At 38.6% G+C, this 23,227-nt stretch overlaps 1 protein-coding gene across 3 annotated transcripts in view; it reads right to left on the reverse strand.

Moving 5' to 3' along the window:
* Positions 1-2,618: 2,618 nt before the first annotated feature.
* The window catches only part of COG3 (component of oligomeric golgi complex 3), a 30,878-nt gene continuing 10,269 nt past the window's right edge, over positions 2,619-23,227 (reverse strand). For all 3 annotated transcript variants that reach the window (XM_071448547.1, XM_071448549.1, XM_071448548.1), the window contains 12 exons: positions 21,221-21,360; positions 19,825-19,985; positions 17,593-17,698; positions 15,597-15,721; positions 13,895-13,984; positions 11,903-12,023; positions 9,537-9,625; positions 9,303-9,437; positions 8,222-8,297; positions 6,643-6,770; positions 5,977-6,075; positions 2,619-4,779 (listed from right to left, as the gene is read on the reverse strand). In XM_071448547.1, the coding sequence (XP_071304648.1) occupies positions 4,750-4,779; positions 5,977-6,075; positions 6,643-6,770; positions 8,222-8,297; positions 9,303-9,437; positions 9,537-9,625; positions 11,903-12,023; positions 13,895-13,984; positions 15,597-15,721; positions 17,593-17,698; positions 19,825-19,985; positions 21,221-21,360 (1,300 nt within the window). In that variant the 3' untranslated portion in view covers positions 2,619-4,749. The remainder of the gene's footprint in view (positions 4,780-5,976; positions 6,076-6,642; positions 6,771-8,221; positions 8,298-9,302; positions 9,438-9,536; positions 9,626-11,902; positions 12,024-13,894; positions 13,985-15,596; positions 15,722-17,592; positions 17,699-19,824; positions 19,986-21,220; positions 21,361-23,227) is intronic.

Raw genomic sequence — 23,227 nt, forward strand, 5'->3', positions numbered from 1 at the left:
CAATGTGGGGTCCCAGCTCCTGGTGAGCACTTGCTGTGCTATCCTGGCCTGACTGGCTCCTGCCTACCAGCTCCTTGGAGAGCAGCAAGGAAACCACCCAGTGGAGATAAACCTGGGACTGCTGCATGAGACTGGTCACATATTTTCATGCAGACAAATCACTTGTTTTGTTCAAAACCAAATTTCCTGCCTGTGTGACTCTTAATGAAATTCCCTCCTGGGAAAGCATTAAGAGGAGTTGAGATACTGTCATTGAAGGGTAAGAACAAGACTCACAAACCCATTTTGAAACACTGTTTCTTTTCAAAGCATTAATATCAAATGTCAATATAAGCATAATGCTTCTGATTTTATCTAAACAGCATTCCACTTAACATGAAACAAGCGCATATGGGGGAGAAGAACACCAAAATCTTTTGGTATTTTTTGTCACGCACTCAGGTTTCCCACTGCTGACCCATAGAGGTAGAAATGCTGTTCTGGGCAGGGTTGAGCCCTGCTCGGTGCCAGTGTGACTGTGCCAGCCTACTGGTGTGTAACCCTGTCCCTTACTAGAGGCAAACACAACTGGTCAGCACTGAAATCACATCTTGCCCATGCTTGGTTGGGAGCTGAGGCCTGTGGGGGGAGGATTCAAGTTGTCTTCTCTGGTGCAGGCACAGACCAAACAGCAATGCTCTGTAAGTAGTCACACACATCGCTAATGGAAACAACCTCTGCAGTGGCTGCTCAGGAGGGTGGCAGGGAGCCAAGGCCCCAGGTATGCAGAACCATTAAGCTCTGGCCATTGCTCTTTGAGTCCCAAAATTCAGACTTCTTCTCAGGACCATCTGCTCTGTTAGATAAGGAAGTCATCTTCCTTGTCCCACTGCTCCTGGGCAGCCCAGTCCCAGCCAAGCTGGCTCAAGTTGTGAGTTCAGTTCTTTGCTCCTCAGTCTCCTTGTGCTGGAAGAGGATCAGCCCCCAGGGGAAGCTCTAGGGTTAGTGTGCTCCACAAGCACGAAGGGAAAGGGCACCCATGGCAAGTTGCATGGTGAAAGGCTGGGTTACAAGAGATGCAGGATGCTCTCCCACTCAGCCCCCCCTCAGAGAGTTTAGCATTAACATCCTTCACTCTGCACGGGCTCTCTTTGCAGCTGAAAGATCCAGAGACAGTCACCCATTCAAGTGGCCAGAAAGCAAAGAGGAGCTCCTCCTTCAGTCTAAAAACGTTCAGCTCATGAGCCTGCTCTGAAATAATCAGTGTTGCAATACTTTTGGCAATCTCTTTCTCAGTGATATCACTCCTTGCATTTTTTTAACTCCTACCTGCATGAAATACTGAAACGCAAGAAATTAGGGCTCACAGCAAGCAGTCACATCAGCGTTTCAGACCAACTCTTCCCTTATCAGGGTGGTGACAGTCACTTTGCAATGGAAACAAAGCTCCTTTCTTCAAGTTCACAATGCCCATCTGTGCACCAAGTCCTTGAAAGTAGGTTTGCTTCAGCTGACAGCACGTGGTGGATCCCAGCGTGACCAGCAGGGTTACACACCAAATGCACAGTGCCTTGAAGCACATGGCTTCCACACTGCAGCTGAGGAACTGGAAATTTGGGAACTGGCTGTGCCAAGTGTGCCTGATGAGCTTGCTCTGGCTCCCAGCCAGACACACCTGGGCTGGTGCAGAGGGGATGGCAGAGAGCAGCCTGGGCACAGGGGCAATCCAAGAGGGAACACAAGGCGTCTCTTGGGTTTCCAGGCTCCAGGGGATGGCAATGCTCATGGCTTAGTGGCACGGTTGGCCACCACTGAAAGGAACCAGCTCATTCTTTTTTCCTTTTGCTATTTAGAGGTCTTTATACCAAAGACCTGACTTGCTCCACATACTGGCTTGGTTTTAGGGCTCAATGGAGATGAAAATGCACAAGCGAGAGAAAACAGCATTTGTGGACAGAGCTGGGTCTACCTGCAGTCACCAGGATTTGCTTCAGCAGCAGACTTTTTCCCCTTTTCACACCTACATCACTTTGTCAATACCAAATATGCAGTTTGAGAAAAGAACTACTAGGTTTTGCTTGGAAAACACATGGCACAGTGTAAGATTTTGCTGCAGGCATCACTGTTGTCCAAAAGCTGCCCAGGCATTCATCTCATTTGGATGCAATCCAAAGGGCCAGACCCCTAGAGGAGCCTCCAAGTGACCAGGAAGCTCTAGGCACACACCACAGCCCCATACCTCTCAGATAGAAGCCAAATTCCACAGGGAAGGAGAGCTTTTACTTGCACAGTTCCATTCAAATGACATTGTGAAAGCCAGAGGGTGAAGGGAAGCTTCATGCTGACATTACAGGGGACAAACCACAAGCTTCTGCATGATGTGTTTCACACCACCAAGGGCCAAAAGAGCACCACAGGGTAATGAGAAACCCTGGGTACATGAGTCTGTGAGTAACCAGGCAAGAACAGTCATCAAATACAGCAACACTTGTGTTTTCTGCCACCAGCTCCCAAGCTCTCTTAGGAAAAGCCAACTTAGCTAAAATATGTTCTTGTATTAGAAGGTTGTGGTTCACAGTTGTGGTTTTGTCCCCCTAACAAAACTGCAAGGAAAGAGATATTTAGTCACACAAGACTGCTTGTCAGTAAAGAAAATACAAATTTACCTTTATTATAACCATAAAGAGGCATATATTTAACAATTAGCTGTACATTCAGCACTCAGGTATATCTGTGTCAAATAAACTCAATTCTCTTACTGCTAAAAAAAGAACACTTCTCAGCAATGCACAACCTGTGCTTATTAGGATGTTTATTGTCTCTGTATTGCAGTTATCTTGACAGACAAGCCTCAGGATACAGAATAAAGCTTTACTCTTGGACCAAAATAGGAGGCAACATTTTTATTTAAAAAAATTAAAAACAGCAAGTTTCTAGTCAGATAATATAAAGCATCTTAAATTAATCTTTTGAAACTATTTACACTATTTGTAAACGTAAATATCTGAAACTGTACATGTTTAAACAAATGTTCATTTAGCAAACAGGCTGTATAAACTGACTGCTCTTCTAATCCTTCCACCAGCTGTCCTAGAGCTGTCTGGGTATTCTAAGAGAGAAAAAGATCCCAAGCACAAGAGTGACTACTGTCATGGTTTACCCTTCACAACTCCTCTGTACAATGTCTGTATTAAGTTAGTCATAACTCTGTACAGTGACCATGCAGTCCTTCTGAAAAACCTTATAAAAAACAAATATACATATATTACAATGCACTGGACATTATTTTACAGACTGTATTTCTACATGAGTAAAGGGAGAGGGCAAGTTTTTCTCCTTGTTAGTTCCTTTACTTACTTTTTAAGGAGTCATGTAAGGTCCTATTAGTACCATTTATGTATTTCAGCACCACTGCTGTAACATTTCTTGTGGTAGCTTTCAGTCCTACCATCTTATACTCCAGTCTTGTTATTTATATCAGGAAAATTATTAAATCAAAGTATCACCGATGTGCAAGGAAATGTCTTCATATTCCAAAGTACAGAATAGGCTTTATAAATAAGTTAAAGATCTGTCACATAACCCACTACATTTTCATTTTACAGTGTTGCACCATGAAGATTTACACACTGAAAGACCCTGAAGTGTTCATTCCATTAAGGGCCAGGCATTTAGCATCCAGCTTTCCACACTAATGTCCAATTAATGCTCACTCAACACTGTGCACTTTTACCAGTTACCAAGTACTTATCCTCTCTTTACAATGCAGATTTGACAGCCTTGCATATCCTTTTGAGGCATCCCCACACCCCCTGATTAGCACTTTCTCCACAGCACAAAGGCAGTGCAAGCTCCAGACCCTGTTCCCACTCTAAACAATGTGACACCACCATCTGATCTTGAGAAAGGCAAAAAAACCAACCCTACCCTAAAATTAGCTGAAACCCTCAGTGCTAAGCAGTGCTGTAAAGCATCTGAAAACATGTAGTTCACTCAGACACAGCAGAAATTATGTTGCACAGCTTTCCATTCCAAATCCCAAGGATCTGAGACCCTTCACATGGAGAAAGGCTAGAGTATGACACTTCAGGTCAGGCCTCACAGCTCCCAGTCACAAGAGTGTAAGAAACACAGCCCATCCAGTGTTACAAGAAACACTTCACAGGTGGGAAATTAAGTTTTCCCACACAAGAACTTCTGAATTACTTTCAAGCATGTGGTGGATTACCAGGATTTTCAGAGAAGTTAAAGAAAAACTCAGAGCATGCCTGCTTAAGTCAAATTGTCATACCAATATTGTCATCTCCCAAGTCTCACAAATATCTATTGCTGCTCTCATTTGATTCCCTGCACTGTATTTCCAGCATCTCTTTGAAAGTGTGACTTTCCATTGCATATATCAACTCATTAAGGGAAAGCAAGAATGGTTTTTACATAAAAAAGAAAAAAAAACAAACAAAAAAAGGTTTTCAATTTTGAAAATATCTAGAAAAGGCAGTAATTGAGCTTCCATAAGAGTGAAGAGCAAAGGAGTTTTTGTTTCATTTGCTTCTGCCCACTGCTCAAGCCGATGAACAGGAAGACCTCTACCAAATCAACAAACCTGTTCATTTTGGGTTTTTTCCCTAAAACAGGGTTAAGCAGCCTGGATAGTTTTGATGCAGACTGGACTGCACAGGGATCCTTCATTGACTTCAAGCAAATGTCTCTGCATTCCCTTCACTCCCTGGCATTTGGCTGAAGCTTATTCAAAGCAGCCTCACTGTTGGGCTACTTGGACATCGACAAGAGTAAGTTCACCTGAAAGACAAAATGAAAGCCTACGTTAGAGAAGCCAAGTTTTAGAACTGTTGTGTCATATTTTAACCTTTAAACAGGATTCCTAGGAAGTACATTAATCAGAAGACAGTTACAAAACAACAGCAAAAATTTCCTGTCAAATGCCTACTCACAGGCTTTTTACAATGCAACTGATGACCATGCTGACCACTCATTTCAGCAATGACAAACTAATGTGATAAACTTCCTCAGGTAACCTCATGTGTTGTCAAGATTTCCAAAAAAAAGGCACACTGGCAAAAAATGCTACCATTCACCTCAAATATCTGAAACACACTTGGGATCCTTCACAGTACTTGTTTCCCATAGATTACAATATGGTTTCCCACACACTTCAGTTTGTAGGATAAGTGATCCTAAGGTTCATCAGATAAACAATTAGAGGAAGCCATCTCCTCTAGGATAACCTCACCTCCTTATGGTACATCACTCCCACTCCAGGACACTTATCACACATGCCTGTGGCCACACACACTGCAGGCAACACCTTCTAAACCATAATTAGATTAGCTGTTTAAATTATCCTGTGATAATCAAGATTCTACCTACATTCCCTAGACTACTATGGTCAAAGTGACATTTTTAAAAGCCTACTTGGTTTCTGACAGAGAATCCTAATAGAGGGAATTCTAAACCCAAATTATCTCTGAGCCTACAGACCATGCAGGGTTACACTTTCATAAACACCTGCACATTTTCTCACTACAATTCACTTTAAATGCACTCCAGTAATTCATTGTCATGCTTCCTAAATGTAAAAGCTGCTGCTTTTTGTATTTGTCAAAGGAAAGACTGCCTTCAAATGCAGTTTTTTTAAGGCATATTCACTGGCTTTGATACCTTTCTAAGAAGACAATGCCAGGAAATGGCAAGACTCTTCTATAATGCTGTACAACTCCATTCCCAGCAACATCAATCACCACCTTGGTTTAAGAAAATCTATTAGACATTCATTAAAAAAACCCAACCAAAGTCCTCTCCTAGCTGGGAATCTTAAGATCAGATAAAGCCCGAAGTTTAATCATCCAGGATTAAGGGGGATAAGAAATAAATAATGATACTGAACACTGGAAATACAAAAAATGAAAAAAAATCGATGTTTATAAAAGCCAGTCACATGAAAGAGCAAATGATAAAATAAGGACCTTCAATATATACCTGTTCCATTGAAGGACAAGCTATGATCTGGAGGTCTTCATTACTAAATTCTTCCTTTAACAGAGCATGGAGTTTCTGGAACATTTGCTGAATGTTATTCTTTTAAAGGAAAGAAGAAAAAATCAATATTAAAAAACATAACACCCATCTTAAACCAGAACAAACACAACGTACATGGAATAGCTACTGAAGTGACCAGGTAGGGAGAAGCAGTCAAGCCCCAAGAACTTTTTTCTAAAAGAAGCCCCAAAACAGCTATAGGAATCCACATTAGTCATGAGATAAAAACTTCAGTTAGATGTGCTAAAGTGAAACACTGAGTCCTAAAGACTTAACCTGGAAGCTTAATACTCAAGCTTGGCTCCCCTGGTTGTTTACAGCAGGTTTTCCACTCAATCTGTATCACCCTCCCTGCCTCTGGTGCTCTTGCCCATGCATAACTAACCAAAATCAACAGGTTGGTGTGGGACAGAGTTAATTTTCCTTATGGCAGCTCATTTGGTGACAGGTGGAAGATGTACACAATAAAGAGCAGCAGTTACTTCTCTGTAGTATCCATGTGTTGCACAGTACAAGCAAGAGCAATAGAGCTGTTTGGATTTGGCTTTTTTAAGCTGAAGATATCATCATGAAATGTCTACAGGAAAACATGGCAGCAATACTCACCCTGACTGGCTTAAACAGAATTAATTCTGTATCTTTATTGGACAAGTATAAGGACATGCTTCGTAAAGTTGATGGCAACTTTGTTTTTATTGTCTTGTAAGTGGAAGAGACCAGATCGTTGATCTTTGCTGAAAGTAAAAGAAAATAAGTTTAACAGGCTAAAATGGAGTTCTGCTTGCTGAAACCTACACTCCAGAAAATCACCTCCACTCTCCTGGGGCGGATCACTACCAGAGGTTTGAGTGGAAGGGAGAGAGGGGGTGCTGGGCTGTGCAGTGTCAAACCCATCACAGGACCACAGCCTGCCAGACACTGCTTCCTTTCCCTGCAGAAAATGCACCCATCCCATTTCTGAAAGATACCACATCCTCCTGAGGCTTCTGAAATCACAGCCCTCCAATAGCAACTAAGTTCTACATAGGCTCCCTCCCAGAAAACCTAACTGGAAAAGCAACTGCTGGGAAACATGCTAGCAAAGAGAACAGAATCACAAATCCTCCTTACTGGTTATAGGCCATGTCTGTGAGAGGAAAGGCTGCACAGAAATCTGGATTATGAATTAACCAGACAGGAATCCTCTGTCAGACAAGACCTTCTTTCTTTATTGCTAGGAATTTTAATGATTTTACAAGATCATTGCCTAAAGGCCAGGGGAAAAAAAATACATTTTGTAGTTTTAAAGGACTGAAATTAAAATCCTGTGTGGGTTTTTACCCTCCCTCAACTTCTGCCACATCTAAATTTTCTGCCTAGTCCCACTTCCCAGACAAATGACTCCAGGAAACAGCAGAAACTCTGCTTTGATTTGCTTCTACACACATAATTATCTCCAAACAAACATTAAAAAAACTCCTGAAGAAGAGGGAGACATTAAGCAGAACCTCGACTTAGCCCTTGAGAGTGTCTGACCCGTGGAGCAGCACTGAATTATGTATGAACATGGCTGGCTTTGCATCTTAAGAATATGATGCAACAGAAGGTTCCAGTGTATGATTTGGAATAATCAGAGCTCATCCAGAAGCACAACTTTGTAAAGTGAAGAGCAAAACAACCAAGGAGCATCTAAAGCTGCTCCAAATGTTCCTATGAAGCGTTCACATTTGAATTTTTAAAAAAGAGGGAAACAAACCCAGATTCCATTTTTGCATGGTGACAGGAAAACTCAAAACAAAGTAAATACCAAATGTACAGACAGTAAGGGCTTCAGTGAGGATTCATTCTTTCCTACACAAGTAAAAGCTTTATCATAACACAGTTAATTAATTCCTTAAGCACATTCTGTATGCAGTTGCAGAAATGCTGTTTACATGCAAGAACAATCACAGCTTGAGAAATACTCAAGGCATTCATCTACTGCACCAATTAAACACAGATTCTGAAGTTTGTCAGGTTTTTAGAGCTGGCTTAAGACATTTCAAATAGCACACAGGCTCAAATGGAAGCCAGGATTTGCAAGAAAAAAGTAGACAGTTCTTATATGTAGAATTTTTCAAAATCAATCACAGTCTCTCAGTCCAAGTTATTCTGGCCACCTCTTCAGATTCCTAATAGTAACATGAATATAAACCAAAATAAATACCTGGTTGTGCCCAAGGTTGCTGTGAAAGGCTGTAATTGGGACCTCCTTGAGTGGCCATTGTTTTTAAAGCAGCTGCCTAAAAGAAGTAAAATCAACAAAATGATGTTTCTTTCAGTTGAGTTCACAACAAAATAGCCAACTAAAAATTACAACTCTCTGAGATACCACAGTGTACAGAATCTCCACTGATCTATCTCTTCTATGGTCTGACTTAACAACACACAGGGGAAGCAGCTTGACAGAAATGCAATTCAAAATTACAACCATGATCAATTCTTGAAAGTAAAATTCAAAATGGGATTAAATTTACAAAGATGCTTAGGCACCTAAGGATACAAAACCTCAAAAGAGACTTATCCTTAAGCAGCTTAGTCAAATTCCCCAGATTCCCAATGAATCACTGAGATCACTCAGACAAACTATCAATCTCACCAGTTACCCATCTATATTATAGGCATGCCACTGACCCCTACCGCCGGAATGATGGGCATGAGTAAATTTAATACTGTAATCTTCTAAATTCTTTAAAAATCAGCAGCTGGGATATCTGCAGTCCATGCAATGCTGTGGTCCCAGTTTCTGAGAGGTCATGTCACTTATTCTCAGGACCTAAGGTTCAGAATAGATCCTCTTGAGAGGTTTTCTCACTAGAAATCCTGGCCTCTAGAGCAGGTTCTAGAAATAAATGCATTGTAACAAGACATCCAATACTCTAAGACCTCCCTCAAGAACACACATGACCCAAGACTGTTTTTCAAGGCTTACAAATGCAATCAAAGTAGTTCCTACAGAAAGAAAAGCTCCTGCCAACCTTCACACACTTGTTACAATTCAAGGAAAAAATTAAAGCTTCTTGATCAAGGAACACAAGGGTTGCTTGTACAAACAAGCTATGACATGTTCCTTTAACCCCATTAATCTCAAAAATGCCTGGAAAATTGCTGTTGGAATTTAAAGGAAAGCACATTATCTTCAGCTAATCACACAGCACTAGCAGATTGTCATATACCCAATTTAAATACCAATTCCCTTATCCTCCCAGTACTTCAGTTAGGTTAACAAACATACAACACATTTGTACCTTTGTCATGAACTCCTCCAGCTGGTCTATAAACTGTTTGGTTTGCTGCTGAATAAACTGCTCACAAGCTGATTTCAGATGACGATCTACATCTTTCTTGGAGTCGATATAATGTTCTCTGATTTCTGGAGTACCCTTGAACAGAGAACAACAATTCTCTTCTTTTTAATTGCCAGAGATCACCACACACTTAAATGACCCAACTTTTCTTAATGCAATAAGACTCCACATTACCTCCAGTAAGAACTGTATCAAGGCATTGTTGCTGTTCAGTCTGAAAAATCTTGAAACTGCCTTAGGATTCAGGATTTTAAATGCTGCATCTGTGAATCAGAAAGTCACTCACACTCTAAGTCAATGCCACTCAGCTCCAGGAACTACAAACTATAATCACTCATTTATGCATAAAAATGGCCCAGCATGAATGATTATGACTGCAACATAAATGACTCTAGCACTGCTCAGAGCGGATGCACAAGTGCACATGCACAGAAGCACACAAAGCTTAATTCACTACTTGTCAGTGGCACCTATGGTACACCTGTACCTAACAGTTGCACAGTCTAAACAGATAAATACATACAAGAAACTAACAACTTTCTGATATTAACTGCAGTGCTATAACCATGACAATTGCGTGAGCTCTCCTCTTCTTGCTGCTTTTATCTACAAGTGGAAGACCTTAATATAAGCTATTTAAGCATTTGCAGATAATATGCAGAATTTTGCACACATTGCCTGGGAAAACCAACTACAATTGCATGAAATAACTTTTAATGCACACTTTTTTCTTCTGTGCTTAGATGTTTTAGGACAAAACAATAAAGCATCAAGGTTGATAAACATTCATGTTTATGTTCTCTACACAAGTCTTAAGAAGGAAAAGCAACAATGTCTGTAAATTAACACAAAATACTGAAATTACACCTATAGTCTCAACAGGATGCTGTCACACTGAAATCTAGTCAAATTGGGAAAAAGAAAATTATTAGTTACAGTATAGCTTTTTACCCTACTGTCAGCCATTTATCATCATACACATCTATCTGCCTTTTTTCTTCACTTCAAAAGGAATTCTGCACTCTGTATAAAACAGAGGGAAAAAAGACATAAGAGTAAAAGAAGTGTTTTCTGAGACATTAAATAAAGAGAGAATACCAAATACATAGGTTTGTAGATTTTGCACTGAACTAAGAATCTGCACTCCTATGCAGCGAATGGTGAACATAGAGCAAGATTATTTTTGTTCTCTGAATTTTTTACCAGCCATTTGAGAAATTCCAAAGATTTCCTAAATTCTTGATTAGAAGACTATGAGCTAGTCCTTTTTCCCACCGAATATTTCAGTTACATGAACCTTAACATTATACTACTTTAAAGAAATTGGGCAAAAGCATGACTTTTACAGTAAGCAGTATTGCTCCATCTGTAAAAACCAAATTAAATCTTAAACCTGTGTGCAGGAAGTTTGGCTAGAACACAGTAAAACTATTAGCCATATTATTTTTCCTCGACAACTCATCCCAAATATAAGAGCCCTACTGGCCTATGCTACACCACAGTAAGAATTAAGCACAGGATCCATCTTTTTAACACCACTGCCACCACCACCCAATATAAAGAAAGTGCTTTCCATTACTTACCACTACCACCTGCAAAGCACTGGCTGGCACAAAAATTTATTCCATTAAATGAATATGGAGAACAAACTTGTGTGTCAGCCAGGACAAGACACCAAAAGGATGTATTTGCCCTTTAACCTCCAGTCAACTAGAAACCACTCAACAGGTAGGAGGTTTCATTGATGTTCAAATGCAACAAGTGAAATGGTTAGTGTAAGAAATGCTTGCTTCAGAGTTAAGACTGCAGTATATTAGCAGGAAAGAGAAGTAATTTCTTCAGCTTTCTCTTCTGGAATGGAAGGAGAGAAACTTGACATGCTTCCAATAATTTTTCCCATTATCCCTACAACTTGGAAAGTGCATGACAGTTAAATTTTGTGTTAAGAGCTTTTTTCCTGATTTTTATAAGGGAACAATAGTACAATTTCAAAAACCATGACCATGGCCACTACTTCTATTTTCCTACAAGAGACATGCTTGCTACATAATACCATAATACCGCTACTGTTAATTGAACTTGCAAAATAAGAAATCCTTCTCAAAACAAAAACCTCACAGAAAGGTCCAGGAAATCTTAATTTGCTCTAGCTAAGTTGACTACATATTGTTAAATTCCCCTGCGAAGCAGCAGTAAGGAAAGATATTCCTTTAACAGGCCAGAAAAGAGGAAAGACATTTCTGTGCAATAGAAATGTAGATTATTTAGCTGTTCTTAAAAAAGACTGGATAAATTAGTTAGGTCAGCAGTGAAAGCAGGCAAACACATTTCATACAAAAATAAAGAGTTTATTAGATATATTTTGAATTGCCCTGAGTAGGAGAATGGTTTTGGCTTTTTTCAGAAAAGCTAGGAACAAAGCAAGAGATTAGAAAAAGCATACAGGTCATTGCAAGTGAACATAAAATAAACCCAAAACTTTTGCTGGCACAAAGGGAGGACAATCCCATCCCATTCTGTAGCCAGCAGCTGTTTAGTACCTCTAGTTTTCTTAAGGTCCAGGGAAATTTCCTTAATGGTGAAATCAGTGTGGAAAGGAGCAATTTGTTCACGAAGAATCAGAAGGTGTTTTATTAAGAAAAGCTGTCCATCGACCTGGGTCTACAGCACAAGAGAAAGAACATGCATTACATGTAAAAAAACCCCAAACATTAAATGAGGAGCAAAGTTTCAACGTTTCCACTTTTATTATTTAACAAGCTTTTTCCATTAGTCTGTAGTGTGATTAACTACACTCTGGCATCAACAAATCCCATTTCTGTACTATTCCTAATACACTGCACTACAAAAGCATTACTTCTACTTTAATGGGATATTTTATTCCCATTTCTTAGAAGAATTAGATTACACAGCCATATTACTAAATGTCCTCATTAAGTAAAGGTATCCACTATTTGAAAGATACAAATTTATTCTTCTTCAGAGAGAGGAATTATTTCGTGTAATTCATATAATTTATAGTTGAAAAACATGAGGTTCTAAATTTGTTTTCATCATTACAATGACTAAAAAAAGTCAACGTTCCTGTAATAATCTTGATTAACTGTGCCGTTCTGCAAAGGTCTTACAACGCATTTTTCTCATGTCATTAAACACAAAGCTTAGTTAATTTCTAAACAGTACAGCAAAGATACAAAGAGTAAAAGAAGGCCAAGTTCACTCCATCTAAATGATGCATTTTGCACTGCTTGTTATTTTAACTACATGCTTTATAACACGTGCTGGCTTTAATCTTTAAAGTTCATGGCTCATTGAGGTAAAAGGAGGAGGACTCTAGAATTCAAATTTGCTTTTGCAAGCTGGAGGAGCACTTTCCTTGATATAATGTTAAATAAAACAGAAAAGATGAAATCAGATTTTAAACCTGCAGTTTCAACAAATAGAAATTTCACTAAAAATGAGTGGTGGAAAGGGCATCTTGAGTTGTTTGGGGTTTATTGTTTTTGTTTTGTTTTTTTTTTTAATTCTTATATGCATCGTTTTACCAGGTAACATTAAATTAACATGCATCACAAACAAAGTGGTAGAGATCCTAGTTCTGGGCCAACCTATTTAGGGTTCATTGCAGAACAAGTTTCATTCTCTGCAATACTTTTAAATCAATGCTGGCCAGGTACATAGTGCTGGAATTGGTATTTAACTGTAGAATTCGGAATCAGTTACACAGGAAATAGTTATCTGTTCAAGCTAAAGAGAAGTGGAGCTTGCATTTCTTTTTAAAGATGTTATGTTTAACACATTTTTTTAAAGAACACTCAAAAGAAACACTTTAAAACAGATCATTTCCAATCAGAACTAAAACCTTTTTCATTACTAAATATTTACTGCTTATAAAAATCCAACAATTTTAGCCTACTAAGACTTTTCTTTTCTAATTTACTGCCTGGCTGTTAGGAATTAGCAAATTACTACAGGATAAAAAGGAACTGTGACAGGAAAAAAAAGTTTATTCCAACTACTTAAATGCAGTTAAAGTGTAAATGACCTGATGAATCTGCATTGAATTCTGAGCAACACACCAGATCAAACCTTTTGATAATACAATTCTGAGCAGAGAATACTTAAAACTTCTTCCCAGTGAACATAAGTTAGAAAGATATTTTTAAAATTCGAACAATGGAGGCAGAGAAAAAGAGAAAAGAGTAACAGGCAGTGAAAATAAATACAAAGTCCTCTAGCAAAAATTTCCCTTTAGGCATCACTTCACTGAATTCCCATGAGTTAGAGCAGCCTATAAACACGATTGCTATGATCTGTATGCCACCTTTTCAGATAGGCTACCATGTGAATCATTATCTTTGCCCTGCAATACATTAACCGTAACTAAGAACTGGCAAATCTGTCAAGTCTCTGGGGGCAGAGCAACATGCTTTGACTAAGATTTTAACAGAATTCTGAACCACTGCTACATGACTTTAGATATACAAGGGGCTGAGGGCTGTGGAAATCATACCCAAAGCACAGATTCTGACCTTGTTTTTACTGATGGAATCAGCAGCTCCCAGCAGCGACTGGATGCAGGCAGATAAGGCCTCTTGTGATAATCCCTGAAACACTGCCCTCTGCAGGGAAAAGGAAAAGAAAAAAAAGACCAACAAAAGAGGTGTTAGCAAAGCTTAGGCAGAATTTTAAGAGTTGCACTTTGTGAACGATGTGTTTACCAGCTTATTAAACTCCAGATCAACTAGCTACAAACATGTTGGCTGCGTGCAGGGACACAGGATGGAGCATTCACATACAAAAGCTTGCTACAACAACTCAGGCTGGATGCAGGTACCCACACAAGCCTGCCCTGCTCACCCTGCAGCTCGGAATTGGCACCTGGGTAGCAACATGGTCAGTGACACCTCACACATTCAGAGCCAACAGCATGAATGGTGTGTGCTGGGTAACCTGACCAGACACTCTCTGTGTGTCAGGGCAACTATCTGTGCGTGCAAGCTACACCTGCAATAGACACGAGATCATTCCAGTGAGCTTAACCTCAGGCAGACTCAAATTACCTCACATTTGTGACAGCTTAGTAAACAAACATGACAGCTGCCATGGCCCAGGGGACACGGAGCAGGTCCTTAAGTGGCAGCAACATGATCCTACGGCTGAGCCAGCCATAGGAACACGGCTCACTCCCACCAGCACTGCAACAGAGCCCAGACTGCCCCAGACCTGCCAGCACCACTTCATTCATTTGCTCCCTATCTACAGGGTGCAGGCAAAGGGTACCAGTTCTGCTACAGTGTCTCAGGGGAAAACTAAATTAACCTCTGTGCAGATACACTGTAAACAAGCCTTGCAAACAACACAGAAATCACCTCATCTACAAAGGTCTAGCTGAAAAAAAGGGCGAATATCCATCTGTTTTAGTGGGATTGATATTTCAAGCAATAAAGCATTAGTTTTTTCCGGCTTCTTTTTTAGTAATAGCATCTTGGCAGGAGTTTTGTGTAACACACATCAAAGATATTTTGAAATCCATTAAATGTGTCTAATAAAGATACAACACATGCAGAAAAGCAAAAATGCTGCATTAGTTTTCTCAGAGATTTATCAGCTTTATATGCTGTTAAGTGAGCAACACAAAACAGATTCTAATGGGAAAGTCTTAAAATATGTGTTAAGTAAACATTGCTTTTGTTTCTGATAGACATGAAGATTTCCACTGTCTTAAACTTTGGAAATGTGTCCCTACGTTTTGGAACATGAAGAGATGTGCCGCAAAAAAAATTCAGAACATTTTCAAAGTGTAGAAGCAGCACAGTCACCATTTTTAAGACCAGATACATCACACAAACACATTCAACCCAGTAATTTCAGCAATAAAATCATTCCCTGTAATTGACCCAGAACTTTCTATTTTTTTCTTGTCCTATTCACTCCTCAGCTTTGGTGAGATCAGTATCTTGAACATCAGACACTGAATTATTTCTGTAACAGCAAAAGCAATAGATGTACAAATCAGTGCCATTTTTCTAATTCTACAAATATAAAATTGTCTTGGAAATGATGACCTAAATTTGTCAGTTCACTTGTTTTACATAAAGATAGCAGCACAAAGACCAAGAGGTTAGAGGCCAGTAATTGTCCATTCCTAGTTTGTATTAAAATATTTAGACATGATGCTCTACACACTTTATAACTTCATCTTAAAAATTAGATCAAGAAATTTTTGCATACATCTATACATCTGTACAGTTTGGAGAGACACACTAGAGTCCTTCTGACAGTAGGATACCACATTCCATGCAGATCTGCAGGTGAAATCGTGCTCTGATGCCTGGGATTAAGGGATTCAGCTGAACCTGTTTAAAAGCAAAATACACACATGTAAAGCTTGCCCATCTGTCCCTCCAACCAAAGGAGACTGTAATATCAACTGTAATATAAAATTCCATGTTATACTCTCTACACAGAAATATGACATTTTATTTTACCCAAACAGGTTGATTTTTTTTCCCTTCTGAGCAGGTCAGTACTAGATTTCTGATGTGAATCGAGCACAAGCCTATGAAAGACATGAATTTGCTTTCAGGGGTGGCCCAGCTCGACCTTTTTAAATGAGTTAGTGTTACAGGCATGTCTCCAATGACACACACTTCCCACTCCACTAAACAGCTGAAATGACCAGTTACTGAAAAAAAAAATAGCACAGGAGAAAAGAATAAAAATAAATGGTTAGAGATCATGGAATCAGAGGAAATGCTTAGGAAAAAAAAAAGGAAAAAAACATTCTGTTTATTCACTCTTTCCTTTCTGCTGGAGATAATCCTACATGGATTGAACAGTTGCAAAAAATATAGGGTTTAAACATAATTTATAAACTGTAAAAATAACAGCAAAACAAATTTTGTCATGAGATTGCTGTAAACATAAAAAAGTGCTCCTCCTGGGTAACCATCATAATAACACAGTATGCTCAAAATGGATTTTCACAATACCTGACAGACAGAGGTCTGTTTTCATTCTGTCCTTAAATAAGCTGGGAAACAGCTGAGTCAATAGCACCAGAACTCTGATTTCAAACACCAACCATTTAAAAAAACTAAAATTTTTGTAGTTTTACCTGCTGACGGAAAATGCATTTGTGTTTATGTCATCAGTGAAGAAATCATCTGAAATAATCCAGTAATATCTTTCTACCTCTTGTAACTATAAATTTATTGTCACAGTAATTAGAAAGCCTATAAAATCTTATGATACCAGTTTGAGGTTCCTAGGCTATTTATTAGTCACTTCAGCTACTCCTGCAGGTCCTGAAATGGGAAAGAGGCACCTCTGAAGGACAAATAATCCAAATTATCTCAGACACATATCTTCAAATTATACCACATAGGATCCTTCCATCTCCTGAGTGCAGGTGAGATTTAAAGGACTTGCAAATTCCATACACCTGGGATGAAGTACGATGAACTCCATTCTCAATGGGATTTGTGGAGTCCAGCTAGAAACACCTCTGCAGACTTTCCAAGCCAAAAGCAAGAAACTACCATGTAATCAAAAGAAATACAAGGAACAAGTGATAAAGAGCTGAGAAAGATGCTGCTGAGTAAATAACAACACTGTACCACTCTGAACAATAATAAAATAAAAGGAGACATTCTTCATGGATTTTTGATAGTAATTTAAAAATTTCAACACTCAAATGACTGGGATCAGAACAGCCACATTTTATGAAATTTTATTCCAGTTTGCTGTAATTTACAGACACATGGGTCACATGTTTAAAATGTCAAGGAGTAAAGTCTGAATTATTTTAAATACCTATAAGTTAAGAGACATGCCTGACACACCAAATCACCTTTCCCATCTTAGCACAGCTAACAAACAAAAGCATCCTCAAGCACATATCTTGATGGCAGGGACACTTTTCGGTGGAGAATACAAAAGCTCAGGTTTATACAAAGTACAATAGATGCTGTTGGTTGCAAAAGTAGCTGCTTCATATAACAGAAGCACAAAGAAATGCCACTAAAAGAACAAGATCAGGCTGTTTCTCATCTAAAATATGAAACTAAAACTTTGAGACAAAGTTCACCTCTAAAAATTGCTTATGAATTTGTCTAGGAAAATAACCCTTTAAGATATATGCAAGTTTCTCACAGATGGTTGAAGTTAATGCTCACATTCCATGAGCTTTTTGCATTAATTTGACAATATGAGATGTATTTCATACCAGATTTAACTAAGCTGCAGGACTCAGGATCTTCTAGCCGGACATCTGAAAATGAAGCTTCAGATGGCAGTTTCTTCTGTTCCTCTTTCAAACTCTGTGCAATTTGCTGCAAAGAAAGATACACAATAATATTTTTATATCATGTAACACTGCCTTGGTTACAACAGATAAAAGCATGCTGAATTGCAAAAGAGATCAGCTACACTCAGCTTCCAGTGTTTCAAAGACATTTAGAAGAAACAGGCAGATGTTTCCAAAACAGTGGCAGAAATATTGCAATATGATATTCACAAATACATATCTGTGTAAAGCACTGCTCTTTCCATTCTGCCTGTTTTACTGATCTCTCAATAATGACCTATAAAGCCACCTAGAAAGAAAAGTTCAAAATAGGGTAACCCAGTTCAACGCTTACTAGGATTTTAAACAGATAATTTTTTATGGCTTTATTTCCATAAATGACATGTGCAGATGGCCCAAAAGTACTCTCTAGTTTATTCCCTGTGGGAGTTCAACCAAAAGCCTTCCCCTAACATTACTCAACATTTCCACACTTCAGCCTTTTCCACTACTTGGTCGGCTTCAAAGCAACAAGAGGCAGCAAGAATGGGCAAAGAACTGCATTAATATTTGAGCAGAACAGCACAAGAAACATTTCTGCCCCGTGCTTTTAACATTTTAATAATTCATTTACTAAGACAGAAGGACTCTCTAAATAGCAAGGTTTTGAGGTTTAAAAGCAATTAAGTAGCAAAATGAATCTCAAACCAGGCAAAAACTGAAGTCTTATGAGGACATATGAAGAGCAGCATAATTTCTCAATTTGGAATGAACTTTCTCTTCCTTAACTGAAGGGCCATAGAACCTTTGTTAGAAAATAAGGCCTCATACAGACCAAAGAGCAGAATCACTTGCCTGAAGATGCCTGTTAGTCCTTAAACTTTCAGTACAAAGAGCATGTACTCAACAGAATCACTAGCTTCAGGGTTTAAAACCCTGTGGATATCCCACAAAATTGCCAAAGTACCAACTACAGTACAACAAAAGCTTTAGATGTATGTGTATAAAGACAATATCATAGCAACATGAGCTCACTACTGGTAATTTTCTCACAATTCTCTGTTTGCAGACAAGAATTGAGCCCAGTAAGGTACAGTCACACAATGTTAATGTCTTTCAGCCCACAGCAAAATACATGTATTCTAGGTAGGTAGGTAGATAGAGAGAAGAGAGAGATAAGACAGACAGACAGATAAATAGCTAGATTCTGTGTTTTTTATAAGTAATGTTCTGATTCTGAAGTCAAGCAGCAGCTTTCTACCAACTGGTCACCTGGAACTAAGTCCTACAGTTTTCTAAGCACCACCAGCTATTCTGGCAGCTGTGGAAAACAGAATACAGCAATAAAATTTGGATCTTGCCAGTCCATGTTGGAAAGGCCATTCTCAGTCACCTCAGTCCTTTGACAGCTTGGGCCTCCCATTATAAAGTGAATGGCAAGAGTTTTTTGGAGGGGGATCTTTACTATGCTTTACTGCTTCTGTGTAGTCTTCATGCAGTTGTAGCTTGTTCTAGTCAAAAACTCATGAAAGGTTTCTAATTGGGCATTTATTTATTTCTGTGAGTTGTTTCATTCTGAAACTTTCATCAATATAGTATTAACCTTTTAAAGTAAGTAGAATTAGTTTGATCCATTTCAACAGGAACATTGACTCAAAGGACTTGGAATTACTAAAAAAATGGCTAATACTGATAAGAACTTGAAAAGGGCTTCTGGAAGCTATTGCTAACATGTTAAATTATCTAAAGCAAGTCTACTCTCACACTGCCTGAGCATAGGGTACACACATGACTACCAAAAGCTGGTTGACCAGTAATTCTTAAAACAAACTTGCAGCTAACCGGGACTGTCTAAAGCATCTCTTCAATTCCAGCTCAACTAGAAAATACATTGGGTAATACTATTACTTATGAATGTAAATAAAAATTCAGAAGCTTCAAGTTTTGATAAAACTGTTAACTGTGAGCACTACTGCCATTGTCACTAAGTTTGACATAAAATGTTGACATCTAGTTCAGGGCCATAATTTAATCAGGAGGTGTCAATTTGAAAATGCTAGTAACACCACATACACCTAAGAACAGGAAAACCCAAGCTGCAAAGCACTGTATTGCATAACTGCATACACTGCATGTACAAAGTCAAGGCCAGTGAAGCAGCTGAGGCTGTACCTCCATCATCTCCAGCTTGTCAGGATAGGCGAGATCGCCCGGCGCGGGCTTGTAGCCAGTGATGTCAGTCTGAATGTAAATGTGTGTCCTGTAGACAAGGCGCTCCTGCACATCTTCCAACATCTGCTTGACACCAGCTGCAAAGGCACCCAGTTGTTCAGCTGACAAAGGTAAGAACAGGCACAAATTGTTAATGACAAAACAAGCTTATAGAAACACAAATCTGAAGTATCACACATATGACCATAAAAACCTGGCTTGCTGCAGATGGAGTCAGGGTATTTTTGGAACAGCGGTATGCAGACAAATTTGTGACAAACAAGGAATTTACTGAACTCCATGTTGCAGTTGCTTTGGCTCCCCAGATCTTCATTAGGCTATGAAAATGCAACCTCACACTGATGACATCAGATGTCTTCTCAGAATTAAGGGTTCTATTTATTTCAGACCTGGGTACTTAAGTGGAATTTTGGTAGGAACAACAAAGCAAGATGACTTTGGTTCCATCACAGCCAATACCTGTGGTGTGACTGTTGGGAGCTGATAAAAACAGATAAACCAATGCAGCTCCCATCAAACTTAAGAATTATTCTATCAGCCCAAATTTAAGTAGTAGTAAGACACTTCTTATGATAAGCCAAAAATGATTACCTCAGCAAAGTTTTGCTCATTCCCAACAGTGTTACAATTATACTTCCAGGAAAGTGAACAATTCTTCATGACTACTGGCACAGCTTCAGTGACAAGCAGCTACACTGGGTGATATACAAGGTACCAAGGATGATTTCTATTTACTGCCTGATGCAATTAAGACTGTGAAAGGATTCCATTATGCACTGGTCATACTATGAAATGAGACACCAGGTTGGCTCACTCCTATGAGACTTTGGACTCTGCATACTTACAAAACTCCAAAATCTACCCTGCTACTTAACTCCTCTGCTGAAGTTACAATTTCTAATCTGGGAAACATGATGTTAAGGAGAATTGAAAAAAAAAAATCAGTTTAAATTCCTTTATCACCATTATGCAGAAAGCTCTACATGGATGATGCATTAGCAGGGCCAAGTGAAAGTAGTTTGTTAATTTAAAAAGTTAATTTAAATTAACCCTAGTGCATGGATATACACGAGGTGGATGCTTGCTAGCAGTTGTACAATCTAGAGAAAACAAGACTAACATCAGTACATTACTTAAAATGATGTTATGCACAGACCCAAATATACAGACCTTCACTATAAATGAAAAAGCATAATTAATTTTACACAAACATGTCAAACATGAGGTTAAGATCCACTAGAAAGAAATAAGCATCTAGAATTTCTGACTATGCAATTGAATAATTTTATCAGTTAAGAAGACACTTAAAAATAATAATCTTCAATCTATGAGTTACCATTGTTCTGTACATGATCCTCAAGCATCTCATTTTTGAGAATCCCACAGAGCTCAGAAAGTGTCTCTAAGTGAATGACATGGATGATCATTGGCCTCAGGACATCATACAATGAAAGACACAACTTCTCCAAGAGTTCACTATGAAGAAAAAATAAAACAAAGCAAAATAATTTTAGGATCCCCCGAAAGCAAAAGAAAATTTTATCACAAACATAGATTATTTTGTGGCAAAGATTTTTGAAAAGAGGGTGAAAAAACAAGTGTCATAGAAGACTTCAGACAAGACTGTTTAAGACATAAACCCACTGTTTCCTACAAAGTAGGAAAAGTTTTTGTTTTAAAGGATGTGGCATATCAACTGCTTAAACATGGTGTTACAGCTTTTAAATAATTTTAAAATAAATTTTTTAAAACCCAAATAAACTAAAAAAAAATCTATACAAACCAATCAACTCAACCTGTCACAAAGGGAAGATGCTGCAACCTGGTTCACTTGGCTTCTGTGTAAGAAAATGTTCTTGCTGAGCTCAGAATCATAACCCAAATTTTCCCTTGAGAAAAGGCTCATCTGATTGCAAGGATTGAACAGTGTATTAGAATCAGGAGCAGACAAAGAGGGATGCAGGAGGAGAAGCTTGGTAATGTTTTCTGTCATAGCTACCAACATCTCAGAACAGACTTTCCAATCTAACTGAAGTTATGATATCAATACAGTGACACACCAGAAATCCCACTTCCATGGATTTTTTTCTTTCATGTTCAAAGTGGTGCATATCCTGATTAAGACATCAACAGCACTCACTCTAGACATTTTTCCCATTCTCAATGCTCCCCTCACTAACCACATATTAGGCACTAATGCTATTGCCAGTAGCTGAAAATTCAAGTAAATTTCTAGAGTTGGAAATATAAACATCAAGAACACTGAATAATGACAGTGTGATAAAGATATTGAGTTTACTGCACTATTTGTTTTTTTCTAATTCACAAAAAATGTCTGTCAATAGGACAATGACACTTCAGTTCCTCAGACTGGGAACAAAAATGCTCATGAAAAATACGCAGAAGAAACATTTTGAATCCTCTTCCTTTGCATCCTATAGCACTATAAGCAACTTGATAAAACAGTAACTCTCCATGCTAAAAGCAGAACAAAAAAAAAAGTTTCACCAGCCTTATTATTAAGTACAATACTCAATCTCAGATCTCTACTCCTGGGTAGAGTTTTGGTAAACTCTTATCTCTACATAGACACCTGGCTGTAATTTCTTCAGAGCACCTTAGCACTGCAGAAAAGAAAATGAGGCCATGTATTATGCTAAAAGAAACCTAATAAAGTAGCTACTATTTGAAACATTTTTAAAAGATATTTTATTTAGATGTGGGCAAAAAAAAAAGGAAGCAAGTTCTTAGGAAATGAGGTAATTACATTCCATCAAAATTTAAAAAAAACCCAGAAGTCTATTATCATTCTTGGTGTGAATAGCACTAGTGACAAGACTTCTGGCTGAACAACATTTTACACTGATTTCAATTAGGGATGTTTAGCCCAGGATTTGGACTGAGATAGCTAAACTGATTCTTAAGCAAATTTATTTCAGTCACCTCAAATTCTGAGCATGCCCCACACAAGGCCACAATTCCTCAGAAAAGACTGGGCCCAGTCTGGCACTGTGGTTTATCTCTAGTGAGGCTTTATGCAGTTTTGGTTTTCCTTTAGCTTTGAAGGATGGGGAGGGTACTGGGCAGTCTTTTTTTCAGGTTACACACTTGTTTAACGTAGGCTGCACTCAATTTAAGACATCGCAACACTCAAAACCAGTGTCTTGCTTAGTCACTAATAAGTTAGACTTACACTAATAGGAATACACTTAAGTTAGGAACTTTATAGCAAGGGAACATGACCTACCCAAATTTCAAAATCAAGTATCAGTACTAAAACATACCAGAAAACTGGAGGAGGGGCATAATCTATTCAATTGCTTTACCATTACAGGTTTGTTGT

Source organism: Agelaius tricolor, unplaced genomic scaffold, assembly GCF_023055355.1.
Source record: "Agelaius tricolor isolate 1412-34295 unplaced genomic scaffold, bAgeTri1.0.p SCAF_26, whole genome shotgun sequence".
Classification (NCBI taxonomy): Eukaryota; Metazoa; Chordata; class Aves; order Passeriformes; family Icteridae; genus Agelaius; species Agelaius tricolor.